The sequence below is a fragment of the Talpa occidentalis genome, unplaced genomic scaffold, assembly GCF_014898055.3.
Source record: "Talpa occidentalis isolate TD23 unplaced genomic scaffold, MPIMG_talOcc4v2.1 talOcc4.3, whole genome shotgun sequence".
In the NCBI taxonomy this organism is placed as follows: domain Eukaryota; kingdom Metazoa; phylum Chordata; class Mammalia; order Eulipotyphla; family Talpidae; genus Talpa; species Talpa occidentalis.
Genome location: NW_023603184.1, coordinates 240,737 through 264,139, shown reverse-complemented (window position 1 = coordinate 264,139; position 23,403 = coordinate 240,737). Strand labels below are relative to the sequence as shown.

Sequence of the window (23,403 nt, the reverse complement as noted above, 5' to 3'; positions counted from 1 at the left end):
TTTTTTTCAGGTCTTACTCTTACTGAGATAAATGTGTTGTCCTCTTCATCACTCGCCTGAGGGCCTCTTTGATGTCCTTGTTCCTCAGACTATAGATAACAGGGTTTAACATGGGGATGATAATAGCATAGAACACGGACAGAAATTTGTTCTGTTTTGTGGAGTGGCCAGAACTAGGATGCAAGTACACAGCGAGACCTGTGCCAAAGAAGAGGGTCACAACTGCCAGGTGGGAGGCACAAGTACTGAAGGCCTTGGCACTACCTTTGATGGACGATATTTTCAGGACGGAAGCTGCAATGAAACCATAGGATAATAGAATAAGAAGTAAGGAACCAAACCCAACAAAAATAGATACCAGAAAAAGAATAATTTGACTGATATGCGGATTAGAACAAGACAGACTAATAATTTCAGTTATGTTACAGAAGAAATGTTGGATGACATTTGGCCCACAGTAGTAAATTTGGAAGCAAGACACTGTTTCTACTAATGCAAAAATGAAACCACACCCAATGGCACCAGCAAGCATCTTCCAACAGAGCCCAGGGGCCATGATGGATGAGTACTGGAGAGGGTTGCCAACGGCCATGTATCGGTCATAGGCCATGGCGGCCAAGAGGCAACACTCAGCCTGACCCACCCAAGAAGCTACAAAATACTGGGTGGCACAAGCAATGAAGGAAATGACTTTTTTATCTTTGAAGAAGTCTGTAAGCATCCTTGGGCTGATGGAAGAAGTGTAACAAATATCTAAAAATGACAGGGCACTGAGGAAAAAATACATTGGCGTGTGTAGGTGCGAGTCCATCCTAATTAGGGTGATGAGACCCAGGTTCCAGAATAATGTCACAAGGTAGATCAGCAGGAAGACTGGAAAAAGACTAAGCTGCAGCTCTTTTTCATCTGAGATTCCCAGGAGAACAAACATTGTCACAGGCGTGTGGTTTCTGCCCTCTCGCATGGACTTGCTTGGCACCATCTGCTGAGAAAAGGTAAAGATGAAATGTTTTCATTCTCAAAAAACAAGAAATACTTTTCATTTTTCTCTTTCATGCAGCTGCCTAAATATATTAACATGAGTGAATCACTAGCATTACAGGAATAATTATCTTGTGTAAATGTTCTCACTTGCCCTTGACATGAGACACGTGGTGAGGCATCATCAGTGCTTTATGCACCTAAATATCTTGATTCCCTGTCTCTTTCAAATTTACAATTACATGGCAATGGGCATTACACCAAATTATGGAAACACTGTCTTATCTGCACAGGTGAAGCCGGTCACTGTAACTAGGCAGCCCCATATGACCCAGCACTTGGAAAAGACCCTGCATCACCTAAGCTTCAATGTAAAATGAGGATATGAGTTAGTTCTCTTTAACATCACCTTCAGAATTAGTGTTCAATTAATCTATAATAATGAAGGGGAGTGGAATTTTGTTAAAGCCTTCCTGTGTCCACAAATCCATACAGAAATGAAATAATAGGGCCATGGTAGGTAGCAAATACCCAGTAGTGGCTTAGAAACTATGACTGAACAAACTTCCAAACACCAAGAAGTATCCTGAGATGTTAGATAATACAGACTTGAAAGAGAGTCATGCTCCCCTCCTTGAAGCTACAATTTCTCTTCCTCAATTTAGAGATATTTAGAACTTAAATGTCTGGGAGAGTGACTCTTGCTCTTCATGGAGTCAGTGAGACTTCTGAAAATCTGCTGGAATCTCTGACCCTCCTCCTGGCAAAGCCACCATCAGCCCCTGAGCATGGTCTTACTGGATTCTCAGTCACCACGGAGTCCACTGTCATTTCCAGGTGTAAGATTCATCCTACAAAAGACAGTCACTTTAAGCTCATAAATGTCATGGTATCTAGGCAATGGACATGGGAACTGGGAAACTGAGGCAGGTTCTGGAATTCTTTTCTCTTTCTTCACTGGAGTCAGTACAGGAAAATGAAGACTTTCATCTCTGAGCCAAAGCACATGACTCTTGCCCCGAGCAGTGAGTGTCTGCCCGAGGGGCAGCAGCTGTCCTTGTCCCCAGAGGTCATGAGAACACTCCCAACACAGCACATCTTCAGCTGGGAACTCAAACCAGAAAAAAAAAATCTAGGTGGGCAGCTTATACTTTCGGATGGATTTGTTGGAATTAAATCTCACAGAAACACTCTTATGGTAAAATACAGTGATTTAAAATATTATTCAAATGTGAGAATTGGGCTCCTGGTTGTACTTTGTCATTTTATCCATACGAACATGTACAAAGATTTTTTAATCTCTCCATATCACTATCCTCACTTGTAAAATTATTCTGACATTAATGAATACCTCAAAAGTATCATTGCATTAGGAAATGGGATGTAAACAAGAAGGTCTTAGAGCAGTTCTTGGTGAACACAAAAACCTCAATAATGTTACTAATAACATCATTAATTATTGCCTATTTCGTTTGCTTGAGTTAGGTCTCCACCTCCATTTGTTATGGCTGCTTCTCACTTATGCCAGGACCAACAAGCACAGCAATGATTAACAACCCACTGAACAGGCTACCTTATCCTTAAGAGCTTTTTAAAATAAATGTTACAATCCTACTGTACTGTATGTCAAGTTTTGACCAATCAATGGGACTACATATCTCTTATTTGTTACTTCCTGGTTATAGAAGAAGCCATAGCTAAATGTATATGAGTGATCCATATCTACAAAATGAAGTATGGGTTGTGAATTGATTCAGTTAATCATGAGAAATTTTGCCTGCTTAATATTTGGACAGCTAGATGAAAAATATCTGAATTATTCATCTCTTTGATGAATTTTACAAAGAAAATAGTGAAGAAGGAACATTACCTGATACAAATATTAATGGAAATTTTACTGTGTGGATCTAACTAACATAATATCCTACTCAAAATTACAATCTTAGATATGGTAAGTATATGTGTTGATGAAAAGTCAGAATGGTGTGCAATGAAAAACAATGATGAGGTATAACAAAGGTTGAAAAGCTAGTAAGATTGATACTACCTGGTGTTACAGTGGAGGCCCTCATTAGTCTTTCAAAAAACCAAAGATATTGTACATGAGCTTTGGCTGTCCTTGATGCAGGGACCAGTTTGTTTCTTGCTACTCAGAATTGAAGCCATGTATGAAATGGAAATCAGTTATTATTATTTTCAGATCCATTCATTAAGGGGATAACAAATGAGAAGGGTGCTTCGGATATTAAGTCTGGAATACAGAGACAAACCTGCTTTGACTATAGGAAATTCCCCCTGAATTCAGTACATCACTGCTCAGGATGCAATTATTAATGTTTGCAATGTTTCCATCTTTACTGAAACCATTTCAATTGATTCCAGATGACATATTTTTTCCAGTTCATACACGGAAAGACAGAAAATATCAGAGTTCAGTATCAAGTACTTGAGAATTGCAGACCTAGATCTCAGCACCAGTCCTAACCCCAGTGTAACACCTGACATTAATCTTGTCTCTGAGATCAGGGAATTTAGATAAGGGGGAATATTCCATGGAAGACACCACCCTGGGGGGAGGTGAAGGAAGGGGCAGGGCTGAAGAACACAAGTGACTGGGTGTCACACTCCTTCTCCCCACAGCCACTGCTAGGAGGCTTACACAGCTGTGGAGACAGCACACAATCCTCTCTTATTTCTAAATCTTGCTTCTCACCTGGGCCAAGATCCCTCAGGAACACACACTTCTTGCCATGGATGGAAATAGCATATTTCTTTCCTGAAAAACGTTCCAGGATGGACCCGGTTTACTCCAGCATGGGAGCTGTGAGCCATGAAACAGGCTGTTCACTGACAGCAGGAGAGATGCCCCCAAGTAGGGAGTCCTCTAATATTTATTATCGAGGGCAGCAGAGTGAGGGGGAAAGACAGTTAGGTGGAGGGAGCCTCCAGGCACCTGCTCTCTGGGGTCATGTTCCATGGAGCTTTGGTCACGGCTAATCTGCCCCATTAGCCATGTCCCCTCTGGGTCCAGACTTCCCCATAGTCCTGGCCTAGTCTCATGGTTATAGATTTTGTTTTAACAAACTTGGTGGCAATTGAGCTGAAATGTCTTAGGAATAGTTCTGCATCATATGTTTACTTTCCAAGTAAGTAACTTACTTTCCAAGTAAGTAACTTGAACTAAAGATGTAAGGAATTGGGGCCTCCCTTGGTGGTGCAGCGGTTGAGCACTGGACTGCAAGGCTGCCCGCAGCCTCTGCAGTGCTGGTTCCATCCCTGGCCGCTGGTGGGGGTCCCTCATGGTGCGACAGACCTCTCCTGCCATGCCCTCTGCTCCCCTCAGAGGTGTATTTCGTCGGTCTGCCTGTTCTGTTCCCCGCTTTGGCTCTGGTGAATTCTCTCACCCTCCCGCGCCTCTGACTGTATCCAGTGCTTGTAAAAAAAAATAAGTAAATCTTTAAAAATAAATAAATAAAGGTTTAAGGAATTGACCTAAGCACACACAGCCATTTGATAAATAGCTTAATAGCAATAAATTAAATGTGTGAACACCTTCCTGGTTACCAAGAACTTTCACTGTAAGTATATTAATGTACACATTTTATCAATACCCTGACCTGAACTAATCATCACAGCAGCCCTGTGAAGCATGCAAGGATTATTCCCTCTTCATAAGAGAGGAAACTTAGGCAAGAAGGAATGCCAGAGAAGCCATAGTGCACACCATAGGCCCTTGTACTGTCTCAACACTGAGTTCTCTTACCTCCATTTCTCCCTTCCCCACCACCTCTGGTTGCCCCAGCTTTCATGTTAACTGAACATTTTCTTAAGATCTTGTCACAGATTTCCACAAAAGGTCAGAATGGGATATCCTGGTCAAGCATTGAGGAATATATTTCATGTCAGTAAGAGCTATTTCTGTTCCACAAGCCACACTTTGTGAGATACATGTTTAATTGTGGCTACATTGGGAAGAGCATGGCAGGACAAAACATGCCCCAAGATTCCTGAGGTGATATGGGCATAGTAGCTCACCTATCACCTTTACTTGGTTATTAAAAAGTTAAATCTTGAATTTTAGGGTACAAAGCAATTACATTAATATTATAGAACACCAGTTATAAAACATGAATCATTGTATACTTTTTGTAATTTCTTTTGGTTGCTCTCTGAGTCTCATGGGACTCTCTAGTCTGATGACTCTCTGACTCCTGATAAAAATGAAGGCCCTATATCCTCTGGGGGCTCACGTCTCTGGAGTTGGGACACACTTCTGGAGACACAACATGGCGGCCATCATTTCTGAGCTCTTGTTAGGTTTTTGGGAAGCTTCCATGAAACATGTTCCTGCTGATATGTGCCCAGAATTTGACAACTGACTTCTTTCTATCTTCAGACATTTTTCCTGCCAATTTTTTTTCAATTACCTCACAGGGAGAGACAAGGAATGACATGGAGTAAAGAGTTATTTCAGAGTAATTCATGACCAGTCTTTTTAGCTCTCCTCTCCTCTTTCTCCAGATACTCCTTCTCCTTCATTTCCTCTTTTTTCCCTCCTCATCTCCTTTCTCTCTCTCTCTCTCTTTTTTCCTCTCTCTTTCTCTCTCTCTCTCTCTCTCTCTCACACACACACACACACACACTCATAATACACACAAACAAACACACCCATATTCACTCACTCTGCTCTTTCTGTTGGTGTTAAAATTATAAAATGGCTCTTTTAAAATATTTCTAAATATTTGTTCAGATATTAATTCATACATCATTTTATTGATTTAATAAATTCTTATTAATTATAAAGAAAGAAATATAGAAAATCAGTGAAATACAGTCAGTGTGGCTTATTCCATTCTTGCCATTTCTCTACATCTGATACCTACAGCACCTCCTCTCTCGAAACATAGTTTATCACATGGTTCTAATACTGAAAACAGGTTTTTAATCTGGCTACAATGTCTACACCAGCACCACAACCACATCACTTGTATTGGCACTAACATGATAACTTTAGCAATCAAGAAAGTGGTTTTCATTTCTTCTCTCTACTTAAATATTTTGAGATTGACAAAGTCACTTACATATTCTTATCCTATGTTACATATTGAAGTTCAAAAATCCAGCCCCAAAAATCACTGTGGCTGAGTTAAATGTATTACCAATTTATCAGCTTCTTGGGAGCCTCTTTATCATCATTGTTCCTCAGATTATAGAAAATAAGGCTAAGCATGGGAATAACAACATAGAAGAGGAATAGGGACATGTTCTATTCGTGGAGTGGCAGAACAAGGACGCATGTGCACAGAGAGGCTGTGCCATAGAGGACAGTCATAGCCTCCAGGTGGGAGACACAGGTGTTGAAAGTCTTGAACTACCTCTGATGCAGGGCATTCTCACTGTGGAAGTTTCCATGGAAAGGGAGGTTAGGGGATGGAAAACAAGACCCAACTTCATCAAAAACAAGTGAAAGAAAAAATCATTAGGCATGAACTCTTGTATAAAATATTGTACTGTCAATTTTCTATAAATTTTCTTGTTTGGAATCTACATTTCTGTACACCCTCAAATCTGCTGTTTCCAGGAGACTCGGAGCTTCGGGAATTCAGGTACTGCTTATTTAGGCACAACGTGGAAGGAAGACAAGGGTATAATCCAGGGAATGTCACACTTGAAATGCTGAATGGTATTTTGCCCAATGGTAGAGATAAAAAACAAATCATGAGGATTCCACATAAGTCCAAACCATGAGACAATTTTCTTTTATTTATTAGTTTGTTAGTTGTTTTGTTCCCGTGACTTTTGGCAATAGGATAACTTAGCATTCTCTGCCAAATTAAATTGAAAGACAGGAACTATAGTGAGCTGGAGTACACAGAAAGAAAGGTGAGGGCAACAATGTCAAATTGAAAAGTCAAGGTTTCATGTCAGTAAGAGGTTTCAGACCATGATAACACCTCCACGTGTGGTCAGGTCTATGAACTTGAGTTCCTTTCACTTCTTCGAGGACTGCCTCCTTGTGCTAAGAAGCTGCAAAGGTGGGGGTGATGGATTATAGCTCACTATTCTGTACCAACTGGAGTAGATATTCCAAAGCTGCTTAATTTGTCTCTTTTTAAAAATTTACCAGGATTTCCCTTGGCATATAGGAAATTGAATAAAAATTGACTAATCACTCATTGCGTAAGTTAACATTCATTAGGTATTACCATATACCAGATTCTGTTTTCTTTCATGCCTAGTCTGAGATAATCCTTTGTCATTTTTTGAGGAAGATGCAATTATTCTTCTCAATGGAGAAATGAGGAAAATATGTGCGCAAGTAGCTTGCAGAAGGGCACCTATCTACAAAGTGCGTTAGAGATGAGTTTACTAATCGCAGTCTGTTAAGTAAAGAATAGACCTTTTAACCACTCTTTGCTTTATTTAGTCTATGCAGTCCCACAATCCAATGCCTCAAAGTCACTGATTACAAAGATAGTGATGGATTGTTGCTACCTGGGAAGAACATGGTGGACTCAATATGCAAAAGTTCTGCCTGAAACAGGGAGATTGATTCTTTGTTCATGAATGACAAAAACAAATGACATTCATACATGGAACTACATAAAACCCAAATGTTATACACATAATATTGGAATATTTTGGACACTTAGTCCATGAACGCTTATCTGAAGAATTATTCTCTTTGTCAATTTTTCACAAATCTTATTTGGAATCTACATTTCATAGCACCCCCCCCCCAGGTCTGCTGAATCTTCCGCTTCTTGGTCAGTAATAAAACCTGGAATACTTGGAGGCTCAGATTTTGGGGACTCCTTCTGTAGACACAACATGGGAGTGATCACTCTTGAGTCTCAGAGTCTCTAGAAAGCTGACATAGAGTATGCACCAGGTGCACCAGTGTGAGGAATTGACCGCTATGGCTTCTTTAGAGGCTCTGAGCATTGCCCCAACCTTTAATTTTAATCATTTCACTCCTTCACCCCTCTCATTTTCACAATTACCTTCACAAGCTGACTCAAAAATAACTCAAAAAAACAGGTTTGGGGGGAATAAAACAAGGCCAAGCTCTCTATCTCATGTGCATTCTCTCTCTCTCTCTCTCTTCTCTCTCTCATATGTCTATTTTACTCTCTCTCCATACCTCCGTCACCAGGATTAAGTTTGTAATGACTTAATTTTCTCAATTTTTAATTTTCACGAATTAATGAACATATTCTTTTACTTCATAATTGAAATATGAATAAATGAAAACTAAGTAAAAGAAGTTCAGGGGAGAAAGAAAGTTTGTGTGACTCCCTACTTTTCTCTACATACACTACCTTTCAGAACCTCTATTCTCAAACACAGGTTTATCTACTGGGTCTAAGCATGGAAACGAGCTTTCAAGCTGCCCGCCACATAGTATCCACTGCTAGATTCCTGCATGGGGACCACTAAGGGTAAGGGCCCCAGGAATAAGGAAGTCAGATTCTGACCTTGTCTGCCTAGATATCTGTATAACCTACAATAGGATGGTTGCATATTCTGACCATAGTGTTCCATTAGGACTACAAATACATGGTGATAAATTGGTTTTCTTTGGTTCTACTGCACTTTGCTTTCTTTTTTCCAGGTCTTACTCTTACTGAGGTAAATGTGTTGTTCTCTTCATCACTCGCATGAGGGCCTCTTTGATCTCCTTGTTCCTCAGACTATAGATAACAGGGTTTAACATGGGGATGACAATAACATAGAACACGGACAGAAATTTGTTCTGTTTCGTGGAGTGGCCGGAACTAGGATGCATGTACACAGCAAGGACTGTGCCATAGAAGAGGGTCACAACTGCCAGGTGGGAGGCACAAGTATTGAAGGCCTTGGCACTACCTTTGATGGACGATATTTTCAGGACAGAAGCTGCAATGAAACCATAGGATAATAGAATAAGAAGTAAGGAACCAAACCCAACAAAAATAGCTACCAGAAAAAGAATCATTTGACTGATATGCGGATTAGAACAAGACAGACTAATAATTTCAGTTATGTTACAGAAGAAATGTTGGATGACATTTGGCCCACAGTAGTAAATTTGGAAGCACGACACTGTTTCTACTAATGCACAAATGAAACCACACCCAATGGCACCAGCAAGCATCTTCCAACAGAACCCAGGCGCCATGATGGTCGAGTACTGGAGAGGGTTGCCAATGGCCACGTATCGGTCATAGGCCATGGCGGCCAAAAGGCAACACTCAGCCTGACCCATTGAAGAAGCTACAAAATACTGGGTGGCACAAGCAACGAAGGAAATGACTTTTTTATCTTTGAAGAAGTCAGCAAGCATCCTTGGGCTGATGGAAGAAGTGTAACAAATATCTATAAATGACAGGGCACTGAGGAAAAAGTACATTGGGGTGTGCAGGTGGGAGTCCATCCTGATTAGGGTGATGAGACTCAGGTTCCAGAATAATGTCACTAGGTAGATCAGCAGGAAGACTGGAAAGAGACTAAGCTGCAGCACTTTTTCATCTGAGATTCCCAGGAGAACAAACATTGTCACAGGTGTGTGGTTTCTGTCTCCTCCCATGGACCTGCTTGGCACCATCAGCAGAGAAAAGATGAAAGATAAAATGGTTTCATTCTGAAAAAACAAGAAATACTTTTTATTTTTCTCTTCCATGCAGCTGCCCAAATATATGAACATGAGTGAATCACTAGCATTACATGAATATTATCTTGTGTAAATGTTCTCACTTGCCCTTGGGATGGGACACATGGTAAGGCATAATCAGTGCTTTATCCCCCTAATATCTTGATTCTCTCTGTCTCTTTCAAATTTACAATTACATGGCAATGGGCATTACACCAAATTATGGAGACACTGTCTTATCTGCACAGGTGAAGAAGGTCACTGTAACTAGGCAGCCCCATGTGACCCAGCACTTGGAAAAGACCCTGCATCACCTAAGCTTCAATGTAAAATGAGGATATGAGTTAGTTCTCTTTAACATCACCTTCAGAATTAGTGTTCAATTAATCTATAATAATGAAGGGGAGTGGAATTTTGTTAAAGCCTTTCTGTGTCCACTAACCCATACAGTAATGACATAATAGGGCCATGGTAGGAGGCAAATGCCCAGTAGTGGCTTAGAAACTATGACTGAACAAACTTCCAAACTCCAAGAAATATCTTGAGATGTTAGATAATACAGACTTGAAAGAGAGTCATGCTCCCCTCCTTGAAGCTACAATTTCTCTTCCTCAACTCAGAGATATTTATAACTGAAATGTCTGGGAGAGTGACCCTTGCTCTTCATGAAGTCAGTGAGACTTCTGAAAATCTGCTGGAAACACTGACCCTCCTCCTGGCAAAGCCACCGTCAGCCCCTGTGCATGGTCTTACTGGATTCTCAGTCACCACGGAGTCCACTGTCATTTCCAGTGGTGAGGTTCATCCTACAAGAGACAGTAACTTAAGCTCATAAACGTCATGGTATCTAGACAATGGACATGGGAACTGGGAAACTGAGGCAGGTTCTGGAATTCTTTTCTCTTTCTTCACTGGAGTCAGTACAGGAAAATGAAGACTTTCATCTCTGAGCCAAAGCACATGACTCTTGCCCCAAGCAGTGAGTGTCTGCCCGAGAGGCAGCAGCTGTCCTTGTCCCCAGAGGTCATGAGAACACTCCCAACACAGCACATCTTCAGCTGGGAACTCACACCAGAAAAAAAAAATTCAGGTGGGCAGCTTATACTTTAGGATGGATTTGTCTGAATTAAATCTCACACAAACATTCTTATGGTAAAATACAGTGATTTAAAATATTATTCAAATGTGAGAATTGGGCTCCAGGTTGTACTTTGTCTTTTTATCAATATAAACATGTACAAAGATTTTTTTAATCTCTCCATATCACTATCCTCACTTGTAAATTATTCTGACATTAATTAATACCTCAAGAGTATTGTTGCATTAGGAAATGAGATGTAAGCAAGAAGGCCTTAGAGCAGTTCTTGGTGAACACAAAAACCTCAATATCGTTACTAATGACATCATTAATTATTGCTATTTCATTTCCTTGAGTTAGATCTCCACATCCATTTATTATGGCTGCTTTTCACTTATGCCAGGACCAACAAGCACAGCAATGATTAACAACCCACTGAACAGGCTGCCTTATCCTTAAGAGCTTTTTAAAATAAATGTTACAATCCTATTGTACTGTATGTCAAGTTTTGACCAATCAATGGGACTACGTATCTTTTATTTGTTACCTCCTGGTAATAGAAGAAGCCATAACTAAATGTATATGAGTGATCCATATCTACAAAATGAAGTATGGGTTGTGAATTGATTCAGTTAATCATGAGAAATTTTGCCTGCTTAATATTTGGACAGTTAGATGAAAAATATCTGAATTATTCATCTCTTTGAAGAATTTTACAAAGAAAATAGTGAAGAAGGAACATTCCCTGATACAAATATTAATGGAAATTTCACTGTGTGGATCTAAATAACAAAATAACCTACTCAAAATTACAATCTTAGATATGATAAGGATATGAGTTGATGAAAAGTCAGGATGGTGTACATGGAATATCAATGATGAGGTATAACAAAGGTTGAAAAGCTAGTAAGATTGATACTACCTGGTGTTACAGTGGAGCCCCTCATTGGTCTTTCAAAAAACCAAAGATATTGTACATGAGCTTTGGCTGTCCTTTATGCAGGGACCAGTTTGTTTCTTGCTACTGAGAATTGAAGCCATGTACTGAAATGGAAATCAGTTATTATTATTATTATTTTCACACAGATTCATTGAGGGGATAACAAATGAGAAGGGTGCTTGGGATGATAAGTCTGGAATACATAGACAAGCCTGCTTTGACTATAGGAAATTCCCCCTGAATTCAGTACATCACTGCTCAGGACGCAATTATTAATGTTTGCAATGTTTCCATCTTTACTGAAACAATTTCAATTGATTCCAGATGACATATTTTTTCCAGTTCATACACGGAAAAACAGAAAATATCAGAGTTCAGTATCAAGTACTTGAGAATTGCAGACCTAGATCTCAGCTCCATCCTAACCCCAGAGTAACACCTGACATTAATCTTGTCTCTGAGGTCAGGGAATTTGGAGAAGGGGGAACATTCCATGGAAGACACCAAAATGGGGGGAGGAGAGGGAAGGGAGTAGAGGGCAGGGCTGAAGAACACAAGTGACCGGGTGTCACACTCCTTGCTCCCCACAGCCACTGCTAGGAGACTTACACAACTGTGGAGACAGCACACAATCCTCTCTTATTTCTAAATCTTGCTTCTCACCTTGACCAAGATCCCTCAGGAACACACACTTCTTGCCATGGATGGAAATAGCATATTTCTTTCCTGAAAAATGTTTCAGGATGGACCCAGTTTACTCCAGGATGGGAGCTGTGAGCCATGAAACAGGTTGTTCACTGACAGCAAGAGAGATGCCCCCAAGTGGGAAGTCCTCTAATATTTATTATCGAGGGCAGCAGAGTGAGGAGAAAGACAATTAGATGGAGTGAGTTCTCTAGACACCTGCTCTCTGGGGTCATGTTCCATGGAGCTTTGGTCCCGGCTAATCTGCCCCATGAGCCATGTCCCCTCTGGGTCCTTACTTCCCCATAGTCCTGGCTAAGTCTCATGGTTATGGATTTTGTTTTAACAAACTTGGTGGCAATTGAGCTAAAATGTCTTAGGAATAGTTCTGCATCATATGTTTACTTTCCAAGTAAGTAACTTGAACTAAAGGTGTAAGGAATTGGCCTAGGCACACAGCCATTTGATAAATAGCTTAATAGCAATAAATTAAATGTGTGAACACCTTCCTGGTTACCAAGAACTTTCACTGTAAGTATATTAATGTACACATTTTATCAATACCCTGACCTGAACTACTTATCACAGCAGCCCTGTGAAGCATACAAGGATTATTCCCTATTCATAAGAGAGGAAACTGAGGCAAGAAGGAATGCCAGAGAAGCCGTAGTCCACACCATAGACCTTTGTACTGAGTTCTCTCCCTCCATTTCTCCCTTTCCAACCCCCAAGTGTTGCCCCCATTCCACAGTCAGCTTTCAAATTAACTGAATATTTTCTAAGGTTATTTCAAAGATGTCCACTAAAGGTCAGAATGGGATGCCCCAGCCACGCATTGAAGAATATGTTTCATGTCAGTAGGAGATATTTCTGTTCTGCAAGCCACACTTTGTGAGATACATGTTTAATCGTGGCTACACTGGGAAGAGTAAGGCAAAACAAAATATGCCCCAATATTCTAGAGATGATATCAGCTTAGTAGCTCATCTATCACCCTTACTTGGTTATTAAAAAATTAAATCTTGAAATTTGAGAGCATGAAGCAAATACATTAATATTATAGAACACCAGTCATAAACCATAAATCCTTTTTGTACATTTTTGTAATTTCTTTTTTTAAATAAATATGTTTATATTCCCCATACAATTGCAAGCCCCTTATTTTGACCCCAATCCCTCCCCTCCCCGCCCCGCACCACCCATAGAGTGTCTCTGGTTCATAGTTGTTTGTTGATTTTGATTTTCACTTTCTTATAGTTATTCATTTTCCTGGTCCCTTATTTAAGTTTTCTAGATTCCTGCTATGAGTGAGACCATCCGGTATTTTTCTTTTTCTTTCTGGCTTATTTCGCTGAGCATGATCCCTTACATTTTTGTAATTTCTCTTGGTTGATCTCTGAGTCTCATGGGACTCCCTAGTTTGATGACTCTCTGACCCCTGGTAAAACTGAAGGCCCTGAATCCTCTGGGGACTCACATCTCTGGGGTTGGGACACACTTCCAGAGACAATACATGGCAGCCATCATTTCTGAGCTCTTGTTAGGTTTTTGGGAAGCTTCAATGGAACATGTTCCTGCTGATATGGGCCCAGAATTTGATGAGTGACTTCTTTCTAGCCTCAGGGAATTTCCCTGCCTGTTTTTTTTTTTTCAATTACCTCACAAGGAGAGACAAGGAATAACATGGAGTAAAGAGTTATTTCAGAGTAATTCACGACCAATCTTTTTACCTCTCATCTCCCCTTTCTCCAAATACTCCTTCTCCTCCATTTCTTCTTTTCCTCCTCCTCATCCTCTCCCTCCCTCCCTCTCTCTCTCTCTCTCTCTCTCTCTCTCACACACACACACACACACACACACACACACACTCTCTCTCTCTCATAATACACTTGCACACATACTCATGTTCACTCACTTTGCTGTTTCTGTTGGTATTAAAATTATAAATTGGATTTTTAAAATATTTGTTCATATGTTTATTCATACATCATTTTAATGATTTATAATAATTCTTATTAAAATATAAATAAAGAAATATAGAAAAGCAGTGACATAAACAGTCTGTGTGGTTGATTCTGATTCTGTTACTTGCCATGTTCTCCTACCCTCCTGTCCCATCACAGGGCTACCACCTCTCTTCTCCCTGCAGAGAACCATTACCCACCTTGATTCCATTCTGTTTACCCATGGGTCCACATGAAGGCACTCAGTGGTTATATTGCTTTCAAAAAGATGGGTGATGTGCACAGTCACAGACCCATGATCTGTGTTCAATTTTATGTGACTTAGTTTATGTTTCATACTGTTCTAGACAGTGTCTGGCTTAACACCATCACCATCACATCACTTACATTGGCACTAATATAATAATTTAGGCAATCAAGGAAATGGTCTTCATTTCTTCTCTCTACTTAATTATTGAGATTTACAAAGTAACATAGTCTTATCCTATGTTCTGTATTGAAGTTCAAAAATCCAGCCCCATACCTCCCTTTCCAGGATTATTTGTAACGAGTTCATTTTCTCAATTTTTAATTTTCATTATTTAACTTACACATTCTTTTACTTCACAAAAGAGTATAAATAAATGACAGCTAAGTAAAAGAAATTTAAAGGAGAAAGAACAGTTTTTGTGCCTTCCCAGGTTCTTCTTGTTCCTCTTCATGCAAAATCTATCAGAACCTCTGTTCTCAAGCACAAGGTTTATCTACATGGGTCTAATCACAGAAACAGGCTTTCAAGCTGCCCACCATGTTGGAACTGCTGCTCAGATAGATCCCTTCATGGAGACCACTAAGGATAAGAACTAGGAATCGGGCCTCCCCGGTGGCGCAGCGGTTGAGCGATGGGTTACGAAGCTGCCCGCGGCCTCTGCGGCGCCGGTTCGATCCCCGGCTGCTCCCCGGCCACCTGAGGAGGGTCCCACATGGCGCGCAGACCTCTCCTGCCACCCGCTGCTCCCCTCAGCAGTGTACTTTGGTCCTTCTGCCTGCTCTGCTCCCCGCTCTGGCTCTGGTGAATTCTCTCACCCTCCCACGCTTCTGACTGTACCCAGTGCATGTGTAAACAGAATAAACAAACAAAACAAATAAATAAAGAAATAAACATGCCTCTATTAAAAAAAAAAAAAAAAGAACTAGTAATCAAGAAACCACATTCTCACCTTTCCTGGAGAGATATTCTTATGAACAACAAAAGGACACTACATATTCTGACCACTGTCTTCATTAGGACTAGAAATCTGTGGCCACAAATTGTTTTTATTTTGCTTTATTATATTTTACTTTCTTTTTCAGGTAACATACCAAGTATCATTCTTACTTAGGTAAATGTGTTGTCCTCTTCATCACTCTCCTGAGGGCCTCTTTGATCTCCTTGTTCCTCAGACTATAGATAACAGGGTTTAACATGGGGATAACGATAACATAGAACACGGACAGAAACTTGTTCTGTTTTGTGGAGTGGCTGGAACTAGGATGCATGTACACAGAGAGGGCTGTGCCATAGAAGAGAGTCACAACCACCAGGTGGGAGGCACAGGTGTTGAAGGCCTTTGCACTACCTTTGATGGACGATATTTTCAATATTGAAGTTGCAATGAATCCATAGGATAGCAGAATAAGAAGTAAGGACCCAAACCCAACAAAAATAGCTACCAGAAAAAGACTCATTTGACTGATATAAGGATTAGAACAAGACAGAGTAGTAATTTCAGTTATGTTACAGAAGAAATGTTGGATGACATTTGGCCCACAATAGTACATCTCAAAGCCAGAGACTATTTCAACTAAAGCACAAATGAAACCACATCCAATGGCACCAACAACCATCTTCCAACAAAGCCCAGGTGCCATGATGGATGAGTACTGGAGAGGGTTGCCAATGGCCACGTATCTGTCATAGGCCATGGCCGCCAAGAGGCAACACTCAGTCTGAGCCATCCAGGAAGCTACAAAACACTGGGTGGCACAAGCAACAAAAGAAATCATCTTTTTATCTTTGAAGAGGTCTGCAAGCATCCTTGGGCTGATGGAAGAAGTGTAGCAGATGTCTATAAATGACAGGACACTGAGGAAAAAGTACATTGGTGTGTGCAGGTGGGAGTCCATCCTGATTAGGGTGATGAGACCCAGGTTCCAGAATAATGTCACAAGGTAGATCAGCAGGAAGACTGGAAAGAGACTAAGCTGCAGCTCTTTCTCTTCTGAGATTCCCATGAAAACAAACATTGTCACAGAGGTGAGGTTTCCATCCCCTCCCATGGACCTGCTTGGCACCATCTGCTGAGAAAAGGTGAAAGATGAAATTGTTTCATTCTCAAAAAACAGAAAATAGTACTCTTCATTTTCTCTTTCATACAGATAAACATTATTCATTGGCACTGAATTAATCTTGCTTCCTTGTATAGTGATTAGCCTTACCTGAAAATTTATCTTGGAAAGTACTCTCTCACTATGGGACAAGACACAGTGCTTACGCATCATCGAACTTTATCCATTTAAATATCAGGATTTCCTTTGTCCCTTGCAAATTTACAATTACATGGCAAACGGAATTATACCAAATTAGGGTGACATTGTCTTATCTGCACAGGTGAAGCATGGTCACTTTAACTAGGCAGTTCCATGTATCCCAGTGATTTGATGAAACCATGCATCGTGTGAAGCAAAAGTGTAAAATGAGGATGCTGAGTAGATCCTCTTGAAAATCATCTTAAATTTTAGTATACAATTAATCTCTAATAAGGAAGGGCAGACACTATTGTAAGTACTTTTCTGTGTTCACAAAGTCATAGAGTTACAGGAAAAACATAATATAATAGGGTCATGGAAGGAGGCACATGCCAAGTATTGGTTTGAATATGGGTGTCTTAACCGACTTAGTAACTCCAGGAAGCCTCCCAAAAAAGATAAATAATAGAGTAGAAAGAGATTCATGCTCCCTTCCTTGAACCTACAAATATTTTTCTTAGTAAATTTCAAACTAATAAATTTCGAAGTAATTTATAACTAAACTATTTAGGGAATATGATGCCTGCTATTCTTGGAGTCAGTGTTACTTTTGAAAATCTGTTGGAAACTCTGTCCCTCCTCCAGCAAAGGTACCATCAGCCCCTGTGCATGGTCTTATTGGATTCTCAGTCACCACGGAGTCCACTGTCATCTCCAGGTGTAAGACTCATCCTACAAAAGATAGTCACTTGAACTCATAAATGTCAGGATGTGTAGACAATGGGAAATGAGGCAGGTTCTGGAATTCTTTTCTCCATATTCACTGAAGTCAGTACAGGAAAATGAAGACCTGCATCTCTGAGCCTAGCACACGACTCTGCCCCCAGTAGTGTATCTGCCTGAGGGGCAGCAGCTGTCCTTGTCCCCAGATGATCATGAGAACACACGGAAAATGTGACTGGAAAGCATAGACGAGCTTGGTTTGACCATAGGAAATTCTTCCTGAAATTAGGTACATCACTGTTTTTGATCCAGCACTCAGTTATTAATGTTTGTAAAGTGTCCATTATTACAGAAACCATCTCATTTGATTCTAGATGACATATTATTTCCAATTGATAAATGGAAAACCAGAAAGTCGCAGAGTTCAGTATCAAGTCCAAAAAAATTGAAGAACTAGATTCAAACATCGACCCTCACCCCAGAGTAATACCTGACATTAATCTTGTCTCTGAGGTCACATTTAAGAATTTATCTCCCTACTTTCTCCCTGAGCTGTACATTTCCTCATTCCCCTTCCCTTGTAAATAAACCTTTTGTTAACCTTTAAAAAAAATGAACAATGATGTAAAAAATTTTTAAAAATTAATAATAAAAAAACTCTTGTTCCTAAGGTCAGAGAATTGGATGAGGGGGAACATTCCACAGGAAGACACCACCATGGAGGGGGGAGGGAAGGGAAGGTGAGGGCAGTGCTGAAGAACACAAATGACCGCGTGTCACACTCCTTGCTCGCCACAGCTCCTGCTAGGAGGCTTACACAGCTGTGGAGACAGCACACAATTCTCTTATTTCTAAATCTTGCTTCTCACCTTGACCAAGATCCCTCAGGAACACACACTTCTTGCCAAGGATGGAAATAGCGTATTTCTTCCCTGAAAAACCTTCCAGAATGGACCCTCTTGAGTCCAGGATGGGAGCTGTGAGCCATGAAACAGGTTGTTCACTGACAGCAAGAGAGATGCTCACAAGTGGAGAGTCCTCTAACATTTATTATCAAGGCAGCAGAGTGAGGGGAAAGACAATTAGGTGGAGCAGGCACCTGCTCTCTAGGGTCATGTTCCATGGAGCTTTGGTTACATTTGATCTGCCCATTAGCCATGTCCCCTCTGGGTCCTTACTTTCCCATAGTCCTGGCTAAGTCTCACAGTTATAGATCTTGCTTCCACAAACTCGGAGTCCTGTGAGCTGGAAACGTCTTAGGAATAGTTCAGTATCATGAATTAACTTTCCAGGTGATAAGTTAAATGAGAGGTGGAAGGTCTGCCCAAGCTGACAGAGCCAGTTGATAAATAGCTTAATAGCAGTAAATTAGATGTGTGGACACTTTCTTGTTTGCCAGCAGTTACATTTTAAATACATTAATATATACCTGTTATCAATTCCCTAACCTGAATTTATCATCATAGCAGCTCTGTGAATAATACGGGTATTATTCCCTATTCATAAGGGAGGAAATTGAAGCAATAAAGAAAGCCAAAAAAAAAAAAAAAAGTTTCAGGAAAGGGCGCCAACGCCATGGTAACAACCATGGGCAATGGTGTCAATCAGTCAGGTTGGATCTGACTCGTCCACTTCCTGTTGTGTGACTTGAGCAGATGAGCCCCCACCCCAAGTTATCACCTTACAATGGGCAAGGAATCATAGTTTTTCATAGAGTAGCCCTTCATGGAGGAATCCTGTTAGATAATGTCTGTGAAGTACTTCTCAGGGTTTGTATTACCAGGATGTCTTCTTTTTTTAAGATTTAATTTCCTTATTTATGCATACAAGAGCTGTGGTCCAAGCCAGAGGGACGGGGTGGGGGTGAGATAATTCACCAGAGACAGAGTGGGGAGCAGAACAGGCAGATCTACCAAGATACACTGCTGAGGGGAGCAGCGGGCAGGCAGGAGACGTCTGCTTCACCATGTGGTTCAGCTCCCTGGCTGGGGATCCAATTCATGCAGCAGCGGCCAAACAGCTTGAAAGCTCTGAGACTTTAACCCTGAGCCACAAGGGAGGCCCTACACAGGATGGCTTCTATTACTAGAAACTGTCATTCATGTGTTCTGATATTGTTCTTTGCAAATCATGCAGCAGTACTAATTCTTCATTAAAAGATCTACTTGAGATCATGCCACTGACTTTCTTTCTTGGTTGCTTTTGAAAATAAGCTTATCTACCTGCTGTGATTAGGGATAAAGATCAGTTGTAGACCAGGTCCCATTCTGGCCTTGTTCTGCTTCAGCCAATCATACTCCCAGGAGAAAGTCATGGATGGGGCAATACTTCCTTATTTGATTTAACACCAGTTAAGACATAAGTGCATATATAAGTTAATACATAAGTGCATATTTTATCTCCCTCATTAAAAGAAACTGGAGTTTAACGTTTAACTGATAAATGTTTTTTTTTTGAAAAAAAAAAAAAGCTATTGATTTTTCTTTTTTTTAAATAATAAATTTTATTTTTATATTCCCCATACAATTGCAACCCCCCCATTTTGACCCCAATCCCTCCCCTCCCACCCCTCACCCCCCATAAAGTGTCTCTGGTTCATAGTTGTTTGTTGATTTTGATTTTCAATATACAGATTCAATGCTATTCCAATCAAAATTTCAATGTCATTCTTCAAAGAAATAGAACAATTATTGATGAAATTCATATGGAATCACAAAAAACCCCAAATAGCCAAAGCGCTCCTGAAAAAAAAAGAAGGGAATGGAGGCATCACACTCCCAGACTTCAAACTCTACTACAAAGCCATAATCATCAAAACTGCATGGTATTGGAACAAGAACAGACATACAGACCAATGGAATCAAATAGAAAATCCAGAAATAAACCCACAGATTTATGGTCAACTAATCTTTGACAAAGGAGCTCTTGATTTTTCAATAGCTTTTGTTGAGTTATATTGGTTGACATCATCATTGAATTACCAGAGTGTTGGATCCCCCTGCAGGTGTTGCTGCCACAGCTCACCCACCACCAGAGACCCATAGTCCACACCATAGATACTTATGCTCCTCCCCTCTGTGCTCCCATCCCTCCCCCATCTCCCTTTCCCACCATCTCTGGTTGCCCCCGTTCCACAGTCTGCTTTCAACCTACCCAAACATTTTCTTAAGATAATTTTAAAGAGTCCACTAAAGGTCAGAATGGGATATTCCAGCCAAGCAATGAACACGTGAGATACATATGTGCGATATGTAATTGTGCTGCATTGGGAAGAGAATGGAAGAACTCTATATACCCCAATATTCTAGATGTGATATGGGGATAATATGTCACCTTTACATGTTTATTAAAAAAAATGCAATTCCAGAGGGTAAAATGTTCTATGAATACAAATGTATTACAAACACTTACTTCATAAACCATTGTCTAAAGAAAACACTTTTGAACATTTTCTGTAATTTTTTTCTGTTGTTGTTGCATTCTGACTCTCATGAGACTCCCTGGTGTGATAATTCTCTGATCCCTGGTCAAACTGAAGACCCTGAATCCTCTGGCAGCTCACATTTCTGGGATTTGGTTTGCACTTCTTGAGACACAGTATGGCGGCCATCATTTCTGAGCTCTTGTTTGCTTTCTGGGAAGCTTCCTTGGAACGTGTTCCAACCCACATATGCTCAGAATTTGATAAATTTGACTTCTTTCTAGCCTCAGAAAATTTCCCTAACCTATTTTTCTCAATTCACTTCAAAAGAAGTTTCAAGAAATAACATGGAGGAAACACTTATTTCAGAGTAAGCCTGGAGCAGTCTTTGCCTTCTTCAATTCCTCTTCCAAATGCTCTTCTTCCTCCTCCTTCGTTTCTCCTTCTCTTGCTCTTCAATCTCTCTCTCTCTCTCTCTCTCTCTCTCTCTCTCTGTCTCTCTCTCTGTTCATTCTTTCTCTCTCTCTCACATACACACACACCCACACACACACACACTCATTCTGCTCTCTCCATTGCTATTAAAATTATAAAGTATTACTTTCAAAATAATTGTTCTCATATTAATATTCCACAATTTTATTTATCTATAATAATTATTTACTAATATAAGGAAATATAGAAAATCAGGAAATGAAAAATCTGTGTGGTTTATTCCATTCTTGCCATTTCTCTACATCTGATAACTCCAACTTCTCTCTTCTCAAAACATAATTTTATCACATGGTTCTAATAATGACAACAGACTTTTAATCTGGCTTCCATATCAACACCACCACCACAATCACATCACTTGTGTGGCATCTAACTTGATAGGGTCAGCAATTAAAGATGTGGAATTTGTTTCTTCTCTCTACTTAGTTATTTTGAGATTGATAATGTCACTTATATAATCTAACCTGTGTTCCTTAGAGTAGTTCAAAAATCCATTGTTGTGGAAATAAATGTATTATCCCTTTATCAGATTCTTGAGAACCTGTTTATCATCTTTGTTCCTCAGATTATAGATAAGAAGGGTTAACATGGGGATAGTAATAACATAGAACATGTACTGGACCTTGTTTCTTTTCGTAGAATGGCAGAACTAGGGCACGTGCACAGAGAGGCTGTGCCATAGAAGAGAGGCACAACCACCAATTGGGAGTTAATGGTTTTGATTCTTTGAGGCAGTAACAATTATTCTTCTTATTGTAGAGGTGAGGAAAACATGTGTGGAAGTAGATTGCATAAGGGCACTTAAATACAAAATGTGTTAGAGATGAGTTTATTAATCGCAGTTCTGATCACTAAAGAAAAGATTCTATTAACTACAAGTTGCTTTAGTCTCAAAAGATCATCTTGGATTGTTGCTACCTGGGAAGAACATAGTGGAATCAATATGCCCAGGGTCCCACCTGAAACAGGGCAATTATTTCTATCTTGATGAGTCACATAAGGAAATCATATTCACATAAGGAGCTCCACGAAGTCTAAATGTTTTGCACATACTAAAGAAATAGGTATGACAGTAAGTCCACATACTCTTGTCTGGGATATAAAATAATCTTATTGTCAATTTTCTATAAATTCTCTTGGTTTGAGTCCATGTTTCTTCAGCACCCCCATGACTGCTGAATCTTCTGCTCCTGGAAACCCAGGAGGCTGGATGTTTGGGACTGAGGTCCTGCTTCTGTAAACACAACATGGCGGCCATCATGTCAGAGTCTCAGAGGCTCTAGGAGGCTGCCTGGGGCACGATCCAGGTGTGCCTGTGCCTGATGATGATGACTTTGGCTTCTTTCCAGCCTCTGAGTATCTCCCCAACCTTTGCTTTAATAGTTCATTCCTTCGCCAATCTCATTTTACAATTCACTGCATGAGCTGAATCAAATAATATAGAGAAAACAGATACTGGGGAAATAAAAGAAAGAGTCTTTCCACCTTGCTCTTGCTCACACTCTCCCTCCTATCTCTGCTGGATTAAAATTATACTGTGTTCATTTTCTCAATTTTGGATTTTCACTATTTAATGTATACATGTATACATTAATGTATACATTGTTTTACTTTTTAATGAAATATAAATAAATGACAAGTAAAAGATATTCAGGGAAGAAAGAAGAGTTTGTGTGACTTCCGGGGTTCTTCTCATTTCTCTACATAAAAAAATCTATCAGAACCCTCCATTCTACATAGTGTTTCTACAGGGGTGTAACTACATGGGTCTAATCATGGAATCACGGTGGAGCTGCTGCTCAGATAGATACTGAATGGACAGCACTAAGTATTAGGGCACCAGAAATCAGGGAGCCAGAACCTGAACATTTCTGCCTAGGTATTCTCATGACCTAAAAAAGGACACTACATATTCTGACCACTGCATTCCACTAAGGGTGGAAATACAGGACCAAAAATTGTGGGGTTTTTTTCTCCTGAATTTTGCTTTCTTTTTTC

At 40.1% G+C, this 23,403-nt stretch overlaps 3 protein-coding genes across 3 annotated transcripts; all 3 read right to left on the bottom strand.

The window, feature by feature from the left end:
- Positions 1 to 19: 19 nt before the first annotated feature.
- LOC119254177 (olfactory receptor 5A2-like) lies at positions 20 to 982 on the bottom strand. The gene has a single exon (XM_037521299.1). It carries the CDS (start codon positions 980 to 982, stop codon positions 20 to 22), a length of 963 nt encoding a protein of 320 aa, XP_037377196.1.
- Positions 983 to 8,605: 7,623 nt separating this feature from the next.
- Positions 8,606 to 9,568, bottom strand: LOC119254176 (olfactory receptor 5A1-like). The gene has a single exon (XM_037521298.1). The coding sequence runs from the start codon at positions 9,566 to 9,568 to the stop codon at positions 8,606 to 8,608; it is 963 nt and encodes a 320-aa protein (XP_037377195.1).
- Positions 9,569 to 15,632: 6,064 nt separating this feature from the next.
- LOC119254175 (olfactory receptor 5A1-like) lies at positions 15,633 to 16,595 on the bottom strand. Its single transcript, XM_037521297.1, has one exon. It carries the CDS (start codon positions 16,593 to 16,595, stop codon positions 15,633 to 15,635), a length of 963 nt encoding a protein of 320 aa, XP_037377194.1.
- Between the last annotated feature and the right edge of the window lie 6,808 nt (positions 16,596 to 23,403).

Bases quoted from the DNA above. Each gene is read 5' to 3' on its own strand.
- LOC119254176 (XM_037521298.1), bottom strand. From the start codon at position 9,568: ATGGTGCCAAGCAGGTCCATGGGAGGAGACAGAAACCACACACCTGTG.
- LOC119254175 (XM_037521297.1), bottom strand. From the start codon at position 16,595: ATGGTGCCAAGCAGGTCCATGGGAGGGGATGGAAACCTCACCTCTGTG.
- LOC119254177 (XM_037521299.1), bottom strand. From the start codon at position 982: ATGGTGCCAAGCAAGTCCATGCGAGAGGGCAGAAACCACACGCCTGTG.